Source organism: Bubalus bubalis, chromosome 3, assembly GCF_019923935.1.
Source record: "Bubalus bubalis isolate 160015118507 breed Murrah chromosome 3, NDDB_SH_1, whole genome shotgun sequence".
Classification (NCBI taxonomy): domain Eukaryota; kingdom Metazoa; phylum Chordata; class Mammalia; order Artiodactyla; family Bovidae; genus Bubalus; species Bubalus bubalis.
Window position 1 is genome coordinate 102,887,887 of NC_059159.1, and position 18,905 is coordinate 102,906,791.

At 39.4% G+C, this 18,905-nt stretch overlaps 1 protein-coding gene across 6 annotated transcripts in view; it reads left to right on the plus strand.

Moving 5' to 3' along the window:
- GLIS3 (GLIS family zinc finger 3) overlaps positions 1–18,905 on the plus strand; it is a 683,233-nt gene that overhangs the window by 339,291 nt on the left and 325,037 nt on the right. For 4 of the 6 annotated variants that reach the window (XM_006068184.4, XM_006068187.4, XM_006068185.4 and 1 more), the window contains one exon: positions 15,789–15,996. The exons of the other annotated variants lie outside the window; for them this stretch is intronic. In XM_006068184.4, coding sequence (XP_006068246.1) covers positions 15,789–15,996 — 208 coding nt within the window. The remainder of the gene's footprint in view (positions 1–15,788; positions 15,997–18,905) is intronic. 6 annotated transcript variants of the gene reach the window in all.

An 18,905-nucleotide genomic window follows, 5' to 3' on the forward strand; every position in this document is an offset into this window, starting at 1 on the left:
GAATCCGTAGTGGATGTGACTTACTCTACCAACTCTCACATAATTGAAAGAGTTCTTTAAATTGTTTCCTTTAAAAGAAAACAAATCAGACTCCAAAACCCTGAAATTTAATATCAGTCATTGTTGGTTGGAGAACCCAATGTCTTGCCAGAGAGACAAGATCACAGGGTCTTTATACAGAGCAGAATATAGCAAAAGCTTTTGTGATTTTTGGTCCAGGTTACTACTGAGGTAGGTGCCTACTTAGCCAAGCCCACATGGTCTCTGGAAGTCTGCTGCTTGCCAATCAATGTGCTTGGCACAGAAACCTTTGCCAGAGCTGGGAGCCCCTAGACCTAGAGCCTAGGCTTGGTACATTTGCCATTGCAACCATTCTCTCCACCCCCATTGCCTTTGCTGAGAGCTGCCTCACTACTCAAGGTACTGTAAAACTGATGTTCTTCCCAACTTTGGGCAGTCTCTCCTCTGGCTTTCTCTTCAGAGGTACTCAGAGCACCTGGGTAATCTCAGTGGATTTAGGCTTCCCCACAGTTTATTGACTATGCCAAAGCCTTTGACTGTGTGGATCACAATAAACTGTGGAGAATTCTGAAAGAGATGGGAATACCAGACCACCTGACCTGCCTCTTGAGAAACCTATATGCAGGTCAGGAAGCAACAGTTAGAACTGGACATGGAACAACAGACTGGTTCCAAATAGGAAAAGGAGTACGTCAAGGCTGTATATTGTCACCCTGCTTATTTAACTTATATGCAGAGTACATCATGAGAAATGCTGGGCTGCAAGAAGCACAAGCTGGAATCAAGATTGCTGGAAGAAATATCAATAACCTCAGATATGCAGATGACACCACCCTTATGGCAGAAAGTGAAGAGAAACTTAAAAGCCTCTTGATGAAAGTGAAAGAGGAGAGTGAAATAGTTGGCTTAAAGCTCAACATTCAGAAAACAAAGATCATGGCATCTGGTCCCATAACTTCATGGGAAATAGATGGGGAAACAGTGTCAGATTTTATTTTGGGGGGCTCCAAAATCACTGCAGATGGTGACTGCAGCCATGAAATTAAAAGACGCTTACTCCTTGGAAGGAAAGTTATGACCGACCTAGATAGCATATTGAAAAGCAGAGACATTACTTTGCCAACAAAGGTCCGTCTAGTCAAGGCTATGGTTTTTCCAGTGGTCATGTATGGATGTGAAAGTTGGACTGTGAAGAAAGCTGAGCACTGAAGAATTGATGCTTTTGAACTGTGGTGTTGGAGAAGACTCTTGAGAGTGCCTTGGACTGCAAGGAGATCCTACCAGTCCATTCTAAAGGAGATCAGCCCTGGGTGTTCTTTGGAAGGAATGATGCTAAAGCTGAAACTACAGTACTTTGGCCACCTCATGCGAAGAGTTGACTCATTGGGAAAGACTCTGTTGCTGGGAGGGGTTGGGGGCAGGAGGAGAAGGGGACGACAGAGGATGAGCTGGCTGGATGGCATCACCAACTCAATGGATGTGAGTTTGAGTGAACTCTGGGAGTTGGTGATGGACAGGGAGGCCTGGCATGCTGCGATTCATGGGGTCGTAAAGAGTCGGACATGACTGAGGGACTGAACTGAACTGAACAGGACTAGAAGAAATAATGAAATCAAGCAGTGTCTACTTTTGACCCTTTTATAATTTTTCTTGAGACAAAGGAGCACAAAATACAAGTAGCAGCTCAACAAATTTTCTTGCTTGTACCTAGGCTGTTGAATGGACATTAGAGCACAAGCTGAGAATCTACAGCCTAGAAGCAAAACATATCTTGTTCATAAGACAGTTGAACAATGATGTGTGACTTCTGGATTCAGGAAGCCAAGTATTTTCCAGTTCTTGGAAATATGGGTGAAAATTTTTAGTATAAGAGAATGTGATCTCTATAACTGCCTCCCATTTCTTTGGGTCATATGATTCTGGGCATCCCATTTGAACTTGTAAGCCTATGTAGAATGTGTGACAAAAATTATGATACAGTATATGTTTCTTTGGACAGTTCTGAGGAGTTAGTATGATATTAGCCCAGTAGCTTTTAATGATGACTATAAGTTATGACTTTTAGATACTAAGAAGATATCCTGGTTATGAAGAATTGAATGAGATTTTCCCTTAGAACCAGCTCTTAGATCCTAAAGAACAAGTTCTGGTGATTTACACTGACTGCCTTAGACTACTCTCCCTTCATGTCAAGATGTGTATGTGTGTATGTAGGGAATAAGGAAAGATGCAGCAAACTAATATTTTCAGCTCTTCAGGGACTAAGGATATATCAACAATTGTATTCACCAGGGAGCTCTTTCTTTCTTCTACATCACAGCTCACTTTTAAGAGGGAACTTCTCACTTTGTGACCTTGAACTACATTTTTGTTAAAAGTGATATTATTTATTCATTCATCCATTTGTTGAGCACCTACTATCTGACAGGGGATCCCAGTCATTGTTCCATACAGTGAGAGGTTTTGATAGTGGGCAGCTTTGCCAGTTCTCTTCCAAGCACATTTTTCTCACTTCACTTTGGTAAACCTCCTCTTCGTACTTCCCTCTCCCCTCAGGCCATTAAAAGGCTCAGGTCAAGTTTTACCTCCTCCACCAATCTTCCTCCAGTTAACAGCTCTTTTTCTTGTCTAATCTATTTCTTTGCTTGGCACATGGCAGCTCAGTTTAAGATTGGATGTTTCCTTCTGTCAGAATGGTGGTGGTGGTTTAGTCGCTAAGTCGTGTCCGACTCTTGCGACCCGGTGGACTGTAGCCCGCCAGGCTCCTCTGTCCATGGGATTTTCCAGGCAAGAATACTGGAGTGGATTGCTGTTTCCTTCTCTGGGGGATCTTCCCAACCCAGGAATCGAACCCAGGTCTTCTGCATCTGCAGGCAGATTCTTTACCAACTGAGCTATGAGGGAAGCCCCATAGCTATCATCAAGAAGACCACATATAAGGCTTCCCTGGTGGCTCAGATGGTAAAAAAAAAAAAAAAAAAAGAACACATATAACAAATGTTGTGAGGATATGGAGAAAAGAGCACACTCCTACATTGTTGCGGGGAATGTAAACTGGTGCAGCCATGGTGGAAAAAAAACAGCATGGAGGTTCCTTCAGTTCAGTGCAGTTTAGTTCAGTCGCTCAGTCATGTCCAACTCTTTGCGACCCCATGAATTGCACACCAGGCCTCCCTGTCCATCACCAACTCCCGGAGTCCGCCCAAACTCATGTGCATCGAGTCAGTGATGCCATCCAGCCAGCTCATCCTCTGTCATCCCCTTCTCCTCCTGCCCCCAATCCCTCCCAGCATCAGGGTCTTTTCCAATGAGTCAACTCTTCACATGAGGTGGCCAAAGTACTGGAGTTTCAGCTTTAGCATCAGTCCTTCCAATGAACACCCAGGACTGGTCTCCTTTAGGATTGACTGGTTGGATCTCCTTGCAGTCCAAGGGACTCGAAAGAGCCTTCTCCAACACCACAGTTCAAAAGCATCAATTCTTTGGCACTCAGCTTTCTTCACAGTCCAACTCTCACATCCAAACACGACTACTAGAAAAACAAAACACTAAAAATAGAACTACTATGTTCGTGCTAAGTCACTTCAGTCATGTCTGACTGCTTGCGACCCTATAAACTATAGCCGTCTAGGCTCCTCTGTCCTTGGGATTCTCCAGGCAAGAATACTGGAGTGGACACAGACATAAAGAACAGACTTTTGGATTCAGTGGGAGAAGGAGATGGTGGAATGATTTGAGAGAATAGCATTGAAACATATACATTACCATATATAAAATCAAGTTTGATGCATGAAGCAGGGCACCCAAAGCTGGTGCTCTGGGACAACCTAGAGGGATAGGGTGGGGAGGGAGGTGGGAGCAGGGCTCAGGATGGAGGGTACACATGTATACCTGTGGCTGATTCATGGTGATATATGACAGAAACCATCACAATTTTGTAATTATCCTCCAATTAAATAAATTTTAAAAAATTTATTTAAAATTTTAAATCGATTAGATTTAAATTGATTTAAAAATTAAATCGATTTAAAGTTTTAAATCGACTTAAAATTTAAGTCGATTGCCATGCCCTCCTCCAGGTGACCTTCCCCACTCAGGATATGACCCAGAAATTCCACTCTTGGGTATATATCCAAAAAACACTAATTGAAAAGATACCTTCACCCCAATGTTCATAGCAGCAGTATTTACAACTGTCAAGGTATGGAAGCAACCTAAGTGTCTATCATCAGGTAAATGGATAAAGAAGATATGAGATACACACACACACACAGACGTACACACACACACACACAATGGAATACTACTCTCAGCAATCAAAAAGGATAATATTTTGCATTTGCAGCAATGTGTGAATGGACTTGGAGGGCATTATGCTAACTGAAATAAGTCAGAAAGAGAAAGACAAATATTGTATGGTATCACTTATATGTGGAATCTAGAAATAAAACAAACTAGTGAATAAAACAAAAAAAGAAGCAGACTCATAGATGAAGAAAACAAACCAGTGATTACCAGTGGGAAGAGAGAAGAGGGGAGGGGCAATATAGGCGTAGGGGGCAAAAGGTTATTATGGGATTAGATGAAATCCCATGTGTGAAACTTGTTGAAAATTGTAAAGCACTGTAGATTTTAAAGGATCTTTCATTCAATTAAAAAAAATCAGGTGTTTCTTAATCATTTCATGTGTTGATTAAAACTCTTTCCTACTGGTCAGAGGCTCTTTGGGGGAAAACCTAATGGCCTAGGCCTCCATTACTATAGCACAGCACGAAGCCCACAGGTAGTGCTTAATAAATGTGATCTGTTCATGGTTTTGGGGAAACTGAGGCAGTTTTCCCATTAAAGTATGCTTCCTTCCTCTTTTTTTCTCATCTTTTCTTTTTTTTTATTTTATTTTATTTTTAAACTTTACATAATTGTATTAGTTTTGCCAAATATCAAAATAAATCCGCCACAGGTATACATGTGTTCCCCATCCTGAACCTTCCTCCCTCCTCCCTCCCCATTCCATCCCTCTGGGTCTTCCCAGTGCACCAGCCCCAAGCATCCAGTATCGTGCATCTTTTCTTATATTCATGGAAGTCCTTTTTTTTACAGAGCAAGTGTAATTTCACCTTGAATTCATATATCTTTATAGATTAATCACATGTGTAAGCCTTGATGTAAGTCTACTAGATTTGATAGTAAGCAACAATTGTTTACCTTATCTATGTGTCTGGACTCCCTAGAGTATATACTATAGCACAAAGCAGGAGCACAAATAAATGAATACCTAGTCCATGAGCGACAAATTTATGCCAGTACTGGTATTTCAGCTTTTCAGAGTAATGGTTTGCTTATTTAACAAATGTATCTGCTCTTCTCCCATGGGATTGTTAGAAAATTGGTCCAGGGAAAAGCAGTAAAATGTGCTTACATTTCCTCTTTGGTTTTCTAGGCTAATTGTTGGTGAACTTTATTTAACACTCTTGCTTCACTAAGAGTCTCTATGGAGCAAAGCAGGTTTCAGTTAACTTGGCAAATCATTACAAGAGAGAACAGAAAGGTCAGCATAAGCACTCTGTACTAATTAGTTGATAATTGATGTACAATAGCTGACTGATGGGACTTTAGAATATAAAGTTTGGGAATGCTGTTTAATGTATCTTTACATCTTTATGAGGTGGTTTGGAGCTGTGTATTCTTAATAACGTCTTATCAGGAGTGCCCAGTGGTGGGGAGTAAGAAGACTGAGACTTCTTGTCCAGGAATCCAGGGCACTGAGTGGCACAGAAAGCAATATGATATTTTTTAATCTCGCAGAGTATAAATACGATTCCATTTAATGCAGGGATAAAATGAAATGAGTAATGCTGGTGATTCCATACTTGGTGGCCAACATTCCTGAATACTGACTAAGGTTAGAAGAGTGTTAGTGTGAAAGTTATATTCTTTGTGGGATAAACTTGATAGATTCAAGCTGAACTCCAGGGGCAAAGTGGTGGGACATTGCCACAATTCATGGGAATCTTAATTAATCTGGATTAGGACTTTATTTATTATCTGGTAATGAGTAATTAATTTCAAACTGGAGTTACAAAAATGACCTTTATATGACCTCCTCCTTTTAATTTTTAAAATTTATTTAATTTTCCTCCTCTTTATTTATTTTATTTTTTTAATTTAAATTTATTTATTTTAATTGGAGGCTAATTACTTTACAATATTGTATTGGTTTTGCCATACATCAACATGAATCTGCCACGGGCATACATGTGTTCCCCATCCTGAATCCCCCTCCCACCTCCCTCCCCATACCATCCTTCTGGGTCATCCCTGTGCACCAGCCCCAAGCATCCTGTATCGAACCTGGACTAGCAATTCGTTTCTTATATGGTATTATACATGTTTCCATGACATTCCCCCAAATCATCCCACCCTCTCCCTCCCCCACAGAGTCCAAAAGACTGTTCTATACATCAGTGTCTCTTTTGCTGTCTCATATACACGGTTATTGTTACCATCTTTCTAAATTCCATATATATGCATTAGTATACTGTATTGGTGTTTTTCTTTCTGGCTTACTTCACTCTGTGTAATAGGCTCCAGTTTCATCCACCTCATTAGAACTGATTCAAATGTATTCTTTTTAATAGCTGAGTAATACTCCACTGTGTATATGTACCACAGCTTTCTTATCCATTCATCTGCTGATGGATATCTAGGTTGCTTCCTGGCTATTATAAACAGTTCTGTGATGAACACTGGGGTACACGTGTCTCTTTCAGTTCTGGTTTCCTTGGTGTGTATGCCCAGCAGTGGGATTGCTGGGTCATAAGGCAGTTCTGTTTCCAGTTTTTTAAGGAATCTCCACACTCTTCTCCATAGTGGCTGTACTAGTTTGCATTCCCACCAACAGTGTAAGAGGGTTCCATTTTCTCCACACCCTCTCCAGCATTTATTGCTTGTAGACTTTTGGATCACAGCCATTCTGACTGGCGTGAAATGGTACCTCATTGTGGTTTTGATTTGCACTTCTCTGATAATGAGCGATATTGAGCATCTTTTCATGTGTTTGTTAGCCATCCGTATGTCTTCTTTGGAGAAATGTCTGTTTAGTTCTTTGGCCCATTTTTTGATTGGGTCGTTTATTTTTCTGGAATTGAGCTGCAGGAGTTGCTTGTATATTTTTGAGATTAGTTCTTTGTCAGTTGCTTCATTTGCTATTATTTTCTCCCATTCTGAAAGCTGTCTTTTCACCTTGCTTATAGTTTCCTTTGTTGTGCAGAAGCTTTTAATTTTAATTAGGTCCCATTTGTTTATTTTTGCTTTTATTTCCAATATTCTGGGAGGTGGGTCATAGAGGATCCTGCTGTGATTTATGTCGGAGAGTGTTTTGCCTATGTTCTCTTCTAGGAGTTTGTAGTTTCTGGTCTTACATTTAGATCTTTAATCCATTTTGAGTTTATTTTTGTGTATGTGACTTCCCTGGTGGCTCAGATGGTTAAGCGTCTGTCTACAATGCGGAAGACCTGGGTTGGGAAGATCCCCTGGAGAAGGAAATGGCAATCCACTCCAGTACTATTGCCTGGAAAATCCCATGGACAGAGAAGCTTGGTAGGCTACAGTCCATGGGGTAGCAAAGAGTCGGACACGACTGAGCGACTTCATTTTCATGGTGTTAGAAAGTGTTCTGCTGCTGCTGCTAAGTCACTTCAGTCGTGTCCGACTCTGTGCGACCCCATAGACGGCAGCACACTAGGCACCCCCGTCCCTGGGATTCTCCAGGCAAGAACACTGGAGTGGGTTGCCATAGTGTTCTAGTTTCATTCTTTTACAAGTGGTTGACCAGTTTTCCCAGCACCACTTGTTAAAGAGATTGTCTTTTCCCCATTGTATATTCTTGCCTCCTTTGTCAAAAATAAGGTGTCCATAGGTGTGTGGATTTATCTCTGGGCTTTCTGTTTTGTTTCATTGATCTATATTTCTGTCTTTGTGCCACTACCATGCTGTCTTGATGACTGTGACTTTATAGTAGATCCTGAAGTCAGGCAGGTTGATTCCTCCAGTTTATTTATTTTTTAATTGATGGATAATTGTTTTACCATGTTATGTTGTTTTCTGCCATACAACAATAGGAATCAGCCATAATTATGTGTATCGCCTCCTTCCTGGCTCCCATCTCAACCCTCTAGGTCATCACAGAGCACCAGGCTGGGCTCCCTGTGTTATACAGCAGCTTCCTACTAACTGGCTGTTTTACAGATGATAATTTAAACTTTATCTCCTAAATCTTTTATCAATCAATTATAGTATATAATATATTACATAATATATAATATAATATGATATATAATATAATATATAATTATATAAATATAATATTTAATTATATTATATATTATATATAATCTCTTAACTTGCTTCCCTAACCATTGCTTTCTTATGCTGTCATTTATCACCATGTGGGCTTCTCCTCGTTGTTTGTCCAGCTTCTCTTTAATGTACTCTTCCATCCTTTATCCTTATCTCCACCAATTAATCGTGGCTGAGCTTGGCTTCTAGTGAGATGCACCACTGTCTGTAGCACAGGGCTCCAGGTGCATGTCAGCAGGCCAAATACAGCACAGCATCTGGCTTAGCTGGTTTGAAGTGAAGCCTATGAATTTGCATTTTTGAAAAACTTCCCTGGTGACACTAATGTGCAGCCAGGTTTGGTGCCATTCAGTTCAGTTCAGTTCAGTGTCTCAGTCATGTCTGACTCTTTGCAACCCCACGAATCTCAGCACACCAGTCCTCCCTGTCCATTGCCAACTCCTGGACTTCACCCAAACTCATGTCCATTGAGTCGGTGATGCCATCCAGCCATCTCATCCTCGGTCGTCCCCTTCTCTTCCTGCCCCCAATCCCTCCCAGCATCAGAGTCTTTTCCAATGAGTCAACTCTGCGCATGAAGTGGCCAAAGTACTGGAGTTTCAGCTTTAGCATCATTCCTTCCAAAGAAAGCCCAGGGCTGATCTCCTTCAGAATGGACTGGTTGGATCTCCTTGGAGTCCAAGGGACTCTCAAGAGTCTTCTCCAACACCACAGTTCAAAAGCATCAATTCTTCGGCACTCAACTTTTTTCATAGTCCAACTCTCACATCCATACATGACCACTGGAAAAACTATAGCCTTGACTAGATGGACCTTTGTTGGCAAAGTGATACCTCTGCTTTTTAATATGCTATCTAGGTTGGTCAAAACTTTCCTTTCAAGGATTAAGCATCTTTTAATTTCATGGCTGCAGTCACCATCTGCAGTGATTTTGGAGCCCCCCAAAATAAAGCCTGACACTGTTTCCACTGTTTCCCCATCTATTTCCCATGAAGTAATGCCACTGGTGAATACATAATGTCCAGTTGTTAATTCAGGCCCACCAACCTGACTCCACAAGTCCTCTATTTTCTCCCTTTTTTCTGGTGAGATCCCCTTCTTGCAGGCAACTCTGATTTCTCATTTCCTTAATACATGCCATGCCTCCTCCCTGCTGTTTCCATGTCTGCACCTTACTATCTCCTCATTCATGTGCTCATTTGTCTTTCAGTTTTAGCTTATTGTTTTCTAAAGAGTGTGCTTTAGTATGCTAATCTTGGGTGAGTCATAGGGGAAAAAAAGCACCCTAAACAAATATATTTTGTGTATTATTTGCTCCTCTCAGAGATTTATTATATGCATTTACATTTTATAATGGCTCTGAGAAGACCTGTAATAAAGGGATATGGTTAATTAGAGTTTCCCAAAGTTATGACTGTGGATTTGTCCATGACCTCACATAATTTGTTATCGTTGAAAACCTTTGGACTTCCTAAAAGACGTGCTTTTTTGGTTAAGATTGTTCTTCAGTGAATTATCCGGTACATAGAGATTTCCCCCGTTTCTGAACTCCTGTCTCTGTACTTCAGTTTCATGCTTTATTCTTATTATCTGGTTGTTCCTAGGTGAGTATGTCTTATCTCTACGGAGTTATTAGCACCATGGAGGCAGGATGTTCTGCTCAGTAGTCCTTTCATCTCATAAGTTTTGTGCAGTTTTGACTGTTTGTAACATACACTAAATTTAAATGTGTTGTTCCTGAATAAGGAAGCTAGCAATTTCATTCTGATTCTCTTCTTTTGGTGTTCTTAGCCATTTACCCTTGCTTTACTAATATTTCAGAGTAACACATTACTACTTCATGAACACAAGTGAGTATGTGCATGTGTTCATGAAAGTCGTCACTACTGTATCTCTGCAGTAAAACATTACAAATTTGATAAAACACTGTATAATAAGCCTAGTATGTTTAGTATGCAAGAATTTATCTCTAGTTCCAGGGAGGAGTATGAATGAAAGCTGGGGAGAGTCTAAGAGTAAGATAAGATGGGAGTGAGGAAAGGCCTGAAGTGTGCCGTCCATCGGAGGGGGATGTGTCAAGTGGAAGGTCTTGGGTTGGGAAGTATCAGCATGCAGTCCTTGGTCATTCAAGAAAAGAGGTGCTAGAAATAACAGAAAGGTACCATAAATGAGTTCTTTAATAAAATATAACTAACATTTATAATGCATAAGTCCCAGGCCCTATATATATTACATATATTAGATCATTTAATCCTCAAAACAACTCCTTGGGGTAAGTAATAGTAGTATTAACTCCGTTTAGAGCTCAGAACACCGAGGCAAAGAAAGCTTGAGTAAGTTGCCCAAGGTCACACGGCCATCAGTGGTGGAGCTAGCGTAGGGATCCATGCTTTTAGTTATTGTGCTGTTTGCTGTTCCCTCTCTCCTCTTTTCTTTCTCCGATTTTCTACTTTTCTAACAACCTACAGCTCCCTAGTGTCTACTGATTTGCCATTCCTTTCTTGAAGATCCACTTCTGCAAAATATTTCTTTGAAATTCATGATCCTGGATTGGAAAACAATTTCTCTAAAGGTTATTATTGGATAATTAGTAATATTTGAATATAAATGGTGCATTAAATACTAGTACTATATCATTGCTAAATGTCTTAATTTGATGATTGTGTTATGGTTACATATTTTGGGGTGAAGGGCATAATAAAACAATAATAGGCTTATATATAGCGAGAGATGGACGATGGTTAGATAGATCCACAGATGGAATTTATCAACTGATAAATTAGATAGAGGATTCATGCACTGTTCTTAGAGCTATTCTGTAGATTTGAAATGTTTTATAATGAAAGATTGGGAAGAAAGCCCTGATCCTTAAAGATGGTAAAATTATGATAATATATACTAACCCTTTCGATCCTCACAGAGCCCTGTGTATTAGGGCTATTACTATTACTACTATTACTTTCCTCGGGACCTTACAGGACACTGAAGCACAGAGACTTTTAAGTACCTTGCTCAGTGTCACACAGCCAGTGGATGGGTGAGACAGACTGAAATCTTGGTATGCTTTATTTCTGTTTCCAAAACACTCTGCATATGTGTTGGGTTGAACCATATAGAAATTGCTCTTATTTGATCATGTTTGACCTGTAAAGAAAGACATTTCATATGACCCAACCTGGGAGCAGGGCTCTCTTTTATAGAATGGCTGTTTTGGTGTTCCTCTTCATTGGCCGCTCTTGGATTCTTGATGGGACTCTTGATGGGACTCTTGTCTGTCTTGCTCACCATTGTCTCCAGGGACTGCCCAGCTCATGGTTTGCATTTGATTGGTCAGTTGAATGAACAATAAAAACCACAAAAAGAACTGATTACTTTTCCTTACTACCTCTCATATATATGTGTCATTTATGTTCCCCCAATATCTGTGTCATTTTTAGAGGAACCAGTGAATAAACATAGATCATTCTGAAAGATGCAGCCTCAGCAGGGGTAATTGCAACATAGTCAGCTATTTGACTTCAAGAGAACTCTTTTAACTAATGAAGATGTTAATTAAAAACACGGCCTTGCTAAGATGACCTCTCAGTTCAGGAAATGCAAAACATTTGTACTTCCCACCAACATGCAGCGATTTTGGCTAGGATGTATGTGGTACTTAGAATGCCATCCACTCTAATCCTTATTTGAGCAGTAAACACACTTTTAAAAAACATTGTACAATCTCTAAAAATAAGCAGTATTTAAAAATGAAAACCAGCACACAAGTAGTTGGCACATCTGGTAGTCAGAAAAGTTCTATGGTTTGTTTTCAGGGAATGACAAGCCAAGGAACGTTCAGACTTGGCCAGTTGAAAACTTTTCTTCTATCTGTGATGACACCTGGTTTTAAAAAAAATTGGCTCCAGGCTTAAAGCAGAAAGAACATTGGAAACGGGTAAAGAATTAAATAGTATCATTTACTTGTATCTTGTTTTATGCAGGGAATTATAAAGAACTGTTTTCTTCCTACTTCAAGAAAGAATGCAGGGAAAAAAGTGATGACAGGCATGAACAATAACAACAGCTGCAACAAAAATCACAACCAACATCAATTCAGTACCTACTATGTGCTAGGCAATGTGTGGAGTCCTTTGTGTGTATAATTAATACTAGATGCACAACAACCTTATGAAGTAGTGTTCTATTTCCATTTTACAAATGAGAAGACATAGACATAGAGATAAACACAAATATTTAAGTAATTTGTCCAAGTCACACAACCATCCTGGGTTTTGGGTTCCCAAGCAGGCTGTCTCCAGAGCCCAAACTACAATACACTAGACAATTGTGAGCAACTTGGAGGTATTCATTCTGTCCAGAATTATGAAAAAAATTGAAGTTAGATGCTTGCATTGAGCACAGTGGTTCTTGGTCAAAGTATTACTTGTCTCCACGTGTGAGAGTGATGATGCCATTTTCCAGAACATTCTTAAAGCTGCTCCACAAATATAATATGTTTCTAAGAAATTTAGCTTCATGGACACTGAATGTAATACCTGTCAGAAGTTGTCACTCCTCTATGGTTAGATACAGCTCAAGTTGACTAGTGAATTCAGGAGTAGGAGGTGTTATTGTGAAAATGATGGAGACACTGGGGAGGGGAGGACTAATGTTTCTTTATTACAGTCAGAGAAAAAGTACTATGAATGTCAGAATCCAGGGTATAGGGTTACCAGGGCAGCCTTGACCAGTGTCAAATTCTAGCCTAGGAAGATGGATTTATAATTACTACTCCCACAGCTTCATTTTCCATCCATACCTCTCATTAGGCACACTGTGGAGAAATAGCAAAGGACTGACTTAGTTGGAGTCTGTTTTTGAAAAATGGCATGGTTTTAAACAAGAAGACCAGGAGGACTTTAGTGTAAATAATGTCTCAGTATTTAATATCATATATTAAAATCTTTTATTTTCATTCTTTCTTAGCTTCACTGACAGACTTGATTGTGTACTGTACAGGCCTTAGGCTAGGTGCTGAAGAAGCAGTGATGTCTCAAGCAAGAGCTTTGTCTCTAAAAAGCAATCAAGTATAAATGGATGACAGTCATGTAAACATTTCAGTTCCCTGAAGGTGCTGAGGCAAATTTGTTCTAAAAGACTGTGGGGGAACGAAAAGAAGAATTGATTAGATTTGCCCAGCTGGTAGTGTGTGAAGGGAGTCATAGGGAAGATGATCCTTGAAGAGAGAGGCTGATCACTAGGTAGACAAGTTAGGGTAAGGCTGTACCTAGCAGAGAGAAAAGTGTGAGCAAGAGAAGGGTTAAAATAATTTTTTCAGCAATCTTATTGGTATTTATCTATTCTAAGGTGTGCATTATTTTCACATCAGAATATCTGTGAAATAGAAACACCATGTACCAGTTTGATGTTTTTACTAATATATGAAATAATGGTATGACTTATATGGCATCTAAGATTTGATGAAATGATGTATTAATATGCTTTGGCACCAAATAGCATTTCTTGGGTATGCTGTCCCAGCTGCTAATATGTCTTTGTTTTAGAGGTAGATATTAATACCTTTTTATTGTGAAGGAAACAGGCATGAAATGAGTGAGTTCCTTAAATACATGACACTGAATTGGACAGAACACCTGACATCTAATATTGCTTTTAGTAGCAGTGACTGGTAGGGATGGAACCTGGGGATGGAATTCAAGTGTCTTATATACTGGACATTGCCTTTTTCCAAGGTAAAAAGGGAGTTTGAAAATCAAATTGCATGTAGCTTGTTGGAATTTAAAAAGATATTAAGCTTATGATCATTGCACAAAAATGTACCCACTCTCTTGGTATCAAGATGAAACCCTGATGGTACAGTGTTATATGAACCATGAAAATAGAGAGACTATCTATGACTGATGTTTCAAGGCACAAGAGGATGCGTCAGATATAAGCAGCAGGGAGAGGGGTAGGTTCTGATTTGTGTATCTGGAAAAAATTAGGAGACGTTTCTGTAGGATCTTGGAAAGTATCCAAGGGAGGAATGAAGCATCCAGCACCTAAACTTAAACACACAGGTGCCTTGAAAATGCACTCTCATGGAATTTGTTTCTGCTCTGTCAGTAAATCCCTGTGTGACCTTGGGCAAGTCAGTTACCACTTGGATTTTAGCTTCCCAGAGGCCTGGACTGGAGAAGGCTTCCTGCTTACTAAAGATGCTGTGACTGTCCTAGCTCTTTGGAGATGTGAGTTCATTGATGAGAGTGTTGGTGATTATGCTAAGGTCTTGTTTATCCTTAGTTTTGTGGGCTCTTGGAAGAGAATGTTACAAAAGATGGAAAAGTCTTTTTTTTTTTTTGCTATTAATTTTTAAAAAGACAAAATAAAATATTATATTCCCTAAAGCTAAGTAAGGAAGGTTACTGTGATGCTTTTCTATTACTTTGATCCCAAATATATCAATGAGAAAGATGAGGAATTTGGTGAGAAAACTTTAGAGCCTAATTTGCCAGAAAACCTAGGATCATATTTCTTTTCATTTACCAGAAATGGGAACTGAGACTTGACTAAGTAGTTTGCAAAAAATGTTTGAAAAAGTATATCCATGTAAAAAGAATGTCTAGAATGATTCAATGACTATTATTATTTTTTTTAAATGAGTCATGGCAGTGTTTACCTTTCTGCTCTTTGCTTTTCACTTTTCCGTAACGGCACAGATTCTTGAGGGTTTCTTTCTTTTTTTTTTTCTTTCCCTTCTGGTTATGTACCAAATTTTTACTACATTCAAAGATTGTTGCTAATGAAATGAAAAAATCTATGTCAAATTTGGTTAACATACTACTTTTAAAATGATGTTTTAAGGCTGTCTCATCCTGATTTTTTAAAAAATTGGGTATACATCCAATGGCAATATATCAGGGTGAAGAGGAAAAATAAAGATTGGAGAGACACAGCCAGACTATATCCTTTTAAAGAGGCTTTTTGGAAGGCCAGACTTGAATGAAGTGAACCAGTTAAACAAGTTTTTGTCAGTAGTATCAACTTTCCTTGCTGGGCGATTTAAGATATTAACTATTTTGGAAAATACATGGTTTGATATAAGTAATCCCACCTACTTACCACCTTAACCCTTTAGGTAAAGAGATGATAAAATATGATTCTTAATATAACTGGACACTTGAATGTAGAAGGGGCAAAATGTAAGCATATTTTGTATGAGTGATGATTATAGAAGGGTTTCTATTGTAGCATTATGGAGTTTTCATTGGAATTACAGAAAGCTTTTTGGTTTCACTAATACTGAAAAAAAAAAAGATGATCTAAGGACTGTCTTTAAAGATGAGTCCTGATATAAGTGTGCACATATGTGTATTTACTGATTTCTGATGTAAGGGACATGGAAGCTAACCTGATTCATTTGTTTTTAGGGGCTCTTGGCTTTGGGCCTCAGTGCAAGTCCATTGGAAAAGGCAGCTGCAACAATCTAGTGGTCACCAGCAGTCCCATGATGGTTCAGCGACTGGGACCCATTTCACCTCCAGCAAGCCAGGTCTCTACAGCATGCAACCAGATCAGTCCTAGCTTACAGAGGGCAATGAATGCAGCCAACCTGAATATACCTCCTTCAGATACCAGGTCTCAAATTACTTTTTTTTCCCCCTTCTTATGTTATAATCACACCCATGAGTGTTTTCCCTTTTCTTCCTGAACACATGCCCACACAACACACATACAGACACACTCATTCTCTCTCTCTCACTCACTCAAGCAGCTCTTTTACTTTGAGCTTTGTAGGGGAAGATGTATAAAAACTGTGTGTGCCATAATACCATCTTAACTGGGAAGAATGATTTAGTACTTTCTGTCATAACGTGTGAGTGAAATTAATGCCAACTTTGAGATTTTGGGGCCTCAGTGACTAAATGTGTGCATGTTAAGTCGCTTCAGTCATGTCCTACTCTTTGCGACCCTATGGACTGTAGCCCGCCAGGCTCCTCTGTCCATGGATTCTCCAGGCAAGAATACTGGAGTGGGTTGCCATGCCCTCCTCCAGGGGATCTTCCCCACCCAGGGATTGAACCTGCATCTCTTATGTTTCCTGCATTAGCAGGTGGGTTCCTTACCACTGGCACTACCTGAGAAGCCCCCAGTGACTAAATAAATACCAGTATATTAATATTTTGATTCCTGGTAAAGGTCATATCATGGCCTGGAAAGATAAGATGTTCCATGTACATCTGTCTTAGCTGCTCGTTTTTCAGTGTTCATGTTGCAGTATCCTAAGGTTGCTTTACAGTCTGTTTTGTCTGTCCATCCACCCATTCACTTGTCTAACCAAGTATTGTAAATATCTATGTTCTGCATAATACAATAGTTGAAGTTTAGGGAGATAGTTGAAAAGTTAAAGATAGAAATTGTGACTTTTCAGACTTTATGATGTATCTGGGAAGACATACTCTCATGTGTGAGTTACATAACATTTCAACACAATGCCTGATTAGGTGCTGAAATAAGTAGATTCAATAAATGCCATATATCTATCTCATGGGAGATAATTAAATAGGGAAATTATCTCAGACAGATTTTTATAGCTCTCAAGGTTGATATTACAGGCTACATAAAACCAAAATACTCTGCAATGTGTAAGGTCTATTTCTATGTTTGAAATGAATTATTTCATCTTTTACAAGTAGTCTTCTTGGAGAAATACAACCCAAAGTTTTTGCCTGCGTCCTGGATCTGCTGTAGCTGTGATTTTGCAAAGGAATTGGACCTCTGTTCTGTGGACCTCTGTACCCTTCTTTGGGGACTGGAATCTGCTGAGATGCCTTGCAGTTCTGGGTTCTATTTCTTCCTCTTCTTCCTCCCCTTCCTCCTTCTTTTCCTCTTATCTTTCTCCCTCTTGTGTCTCTGCACTGTCCTAGCTGCTATTCAAGACTCTGAAATCACAGTTCCTGGATGATTTTTTTATGCCAATTTTTTTAATGAGATGGGAATGTGTTTTTTTCACCTGAGATTTTTGTGTGTGTGATGGAAAGCTGCTTCTGTCATTTTCCTGTTGATGATTATGCCTTGAGGGACTCTTCAGACTTGCTGAGTATTGCATGTAAAATTAACTGTACTCATGGGGTAGGTGTCATTGGGAAGTCTTCAGCTTCCTGTCTGTGGCAAGTCCAGCCCATGCCTTGAAGGCAGAGAGTCATAATTAATGGAGAAACTAAAGGTAGGCAGGGCACAGGCTGCTCCAACCATGCATGTATCTAGTGCAGTCCCTTTCATGGGTCGAGCAGGGAAGGGTCATTATCTCAGTGTTCTCTAGCATATTTGATTCCTTAGCCTAAATTTTTATACTTAAAAGACAACATCTTAGAGATGCATTAACATATGTTTTAACTATGTATTCTGTGAGTCCTTCTATGGAAATAATTTTTTTGCAGGATGAGCAAAGAAACAGGAGTTGGGAAGGAGCTTGGTAAAATATCAAATTCACTTTTAGCAGTTTGGAAAGGTTGCATTTGTTTGTGATACTTAAACTGGTTTGTGTATTCCATAAGAAGAGATAGAGGATAGGAGGCAACAGTTCAACCTGAAGGCACTTTGCTATCTAGAGATAAAGATAGGATGGAGAGAGAATCAGCTTTGTGTTTTACTTATTGGGAGCATGCCCGAGGGTCGGGGGTGGGGGGGAGGCGAGAAGGAGGAGTTGGGATGGTGAGGCTGGGTGGAAGTTTAAACTGTTCAATCTGAGTGATGGTTGTCCTATAAAAAACTGTAAAGTTTATTACTGTTTTTCCTGATTATCTATGTAATTCTTACTAATTGTAGAAGATGTGGAAAACTGTGGACAAGCACCAGACAGTATATGATAGTCATCCTGAATCCCATCACTCACAGGCAACCGTGGGTGAAATTTTGACATATATCCTTCTTCTTGTTGTTTAGTCACTAAGTCGTGTCCAACTCTTTTTCGACCCCATGGACTGTAGCCCACCAGGCTCCTCTGTCCATGGGATTTTCCAGACAAGAATACTGGAGCGGGTTGCCATTTCTTTCTCCAGGGGATCTTCCTGACCCAGAGATGGAACCTGCAGCTCCTGCATTGCAGGCGGATTCTGTTGAGCCACCAGTAGGCAAACATATACATCATAGTGACCTACATAGTATTATATTTATTTTTTTCAGTTAATATAACCAATTTCCTTTGTCATAATCTTTTGTGGTTAAAAAAAATCTTTATCATCATATAATGACTTCTTCCTGCCCAAGATTCCATTTTATTAAGAAGTATATAAATAAAGCTCTAATTTTTATCAGTCTTTTATAACTGGGCATTTGTTTCCATTTATTTCAGTATTATAAGTAATACTTTATTGGATCAATTTTGTAACTCTTTCGTTGCACATCTCTTTTTCATGACATATATATGTATATATATGTATACATGTAGCTATATAGTCATTTTCTTGCACCCCTTTTTGAGGAATTCCTTGTTAATAAGTATTTCTTTTGAGCCATTTGGCTTGGTCATCACACCTCTTATGGCC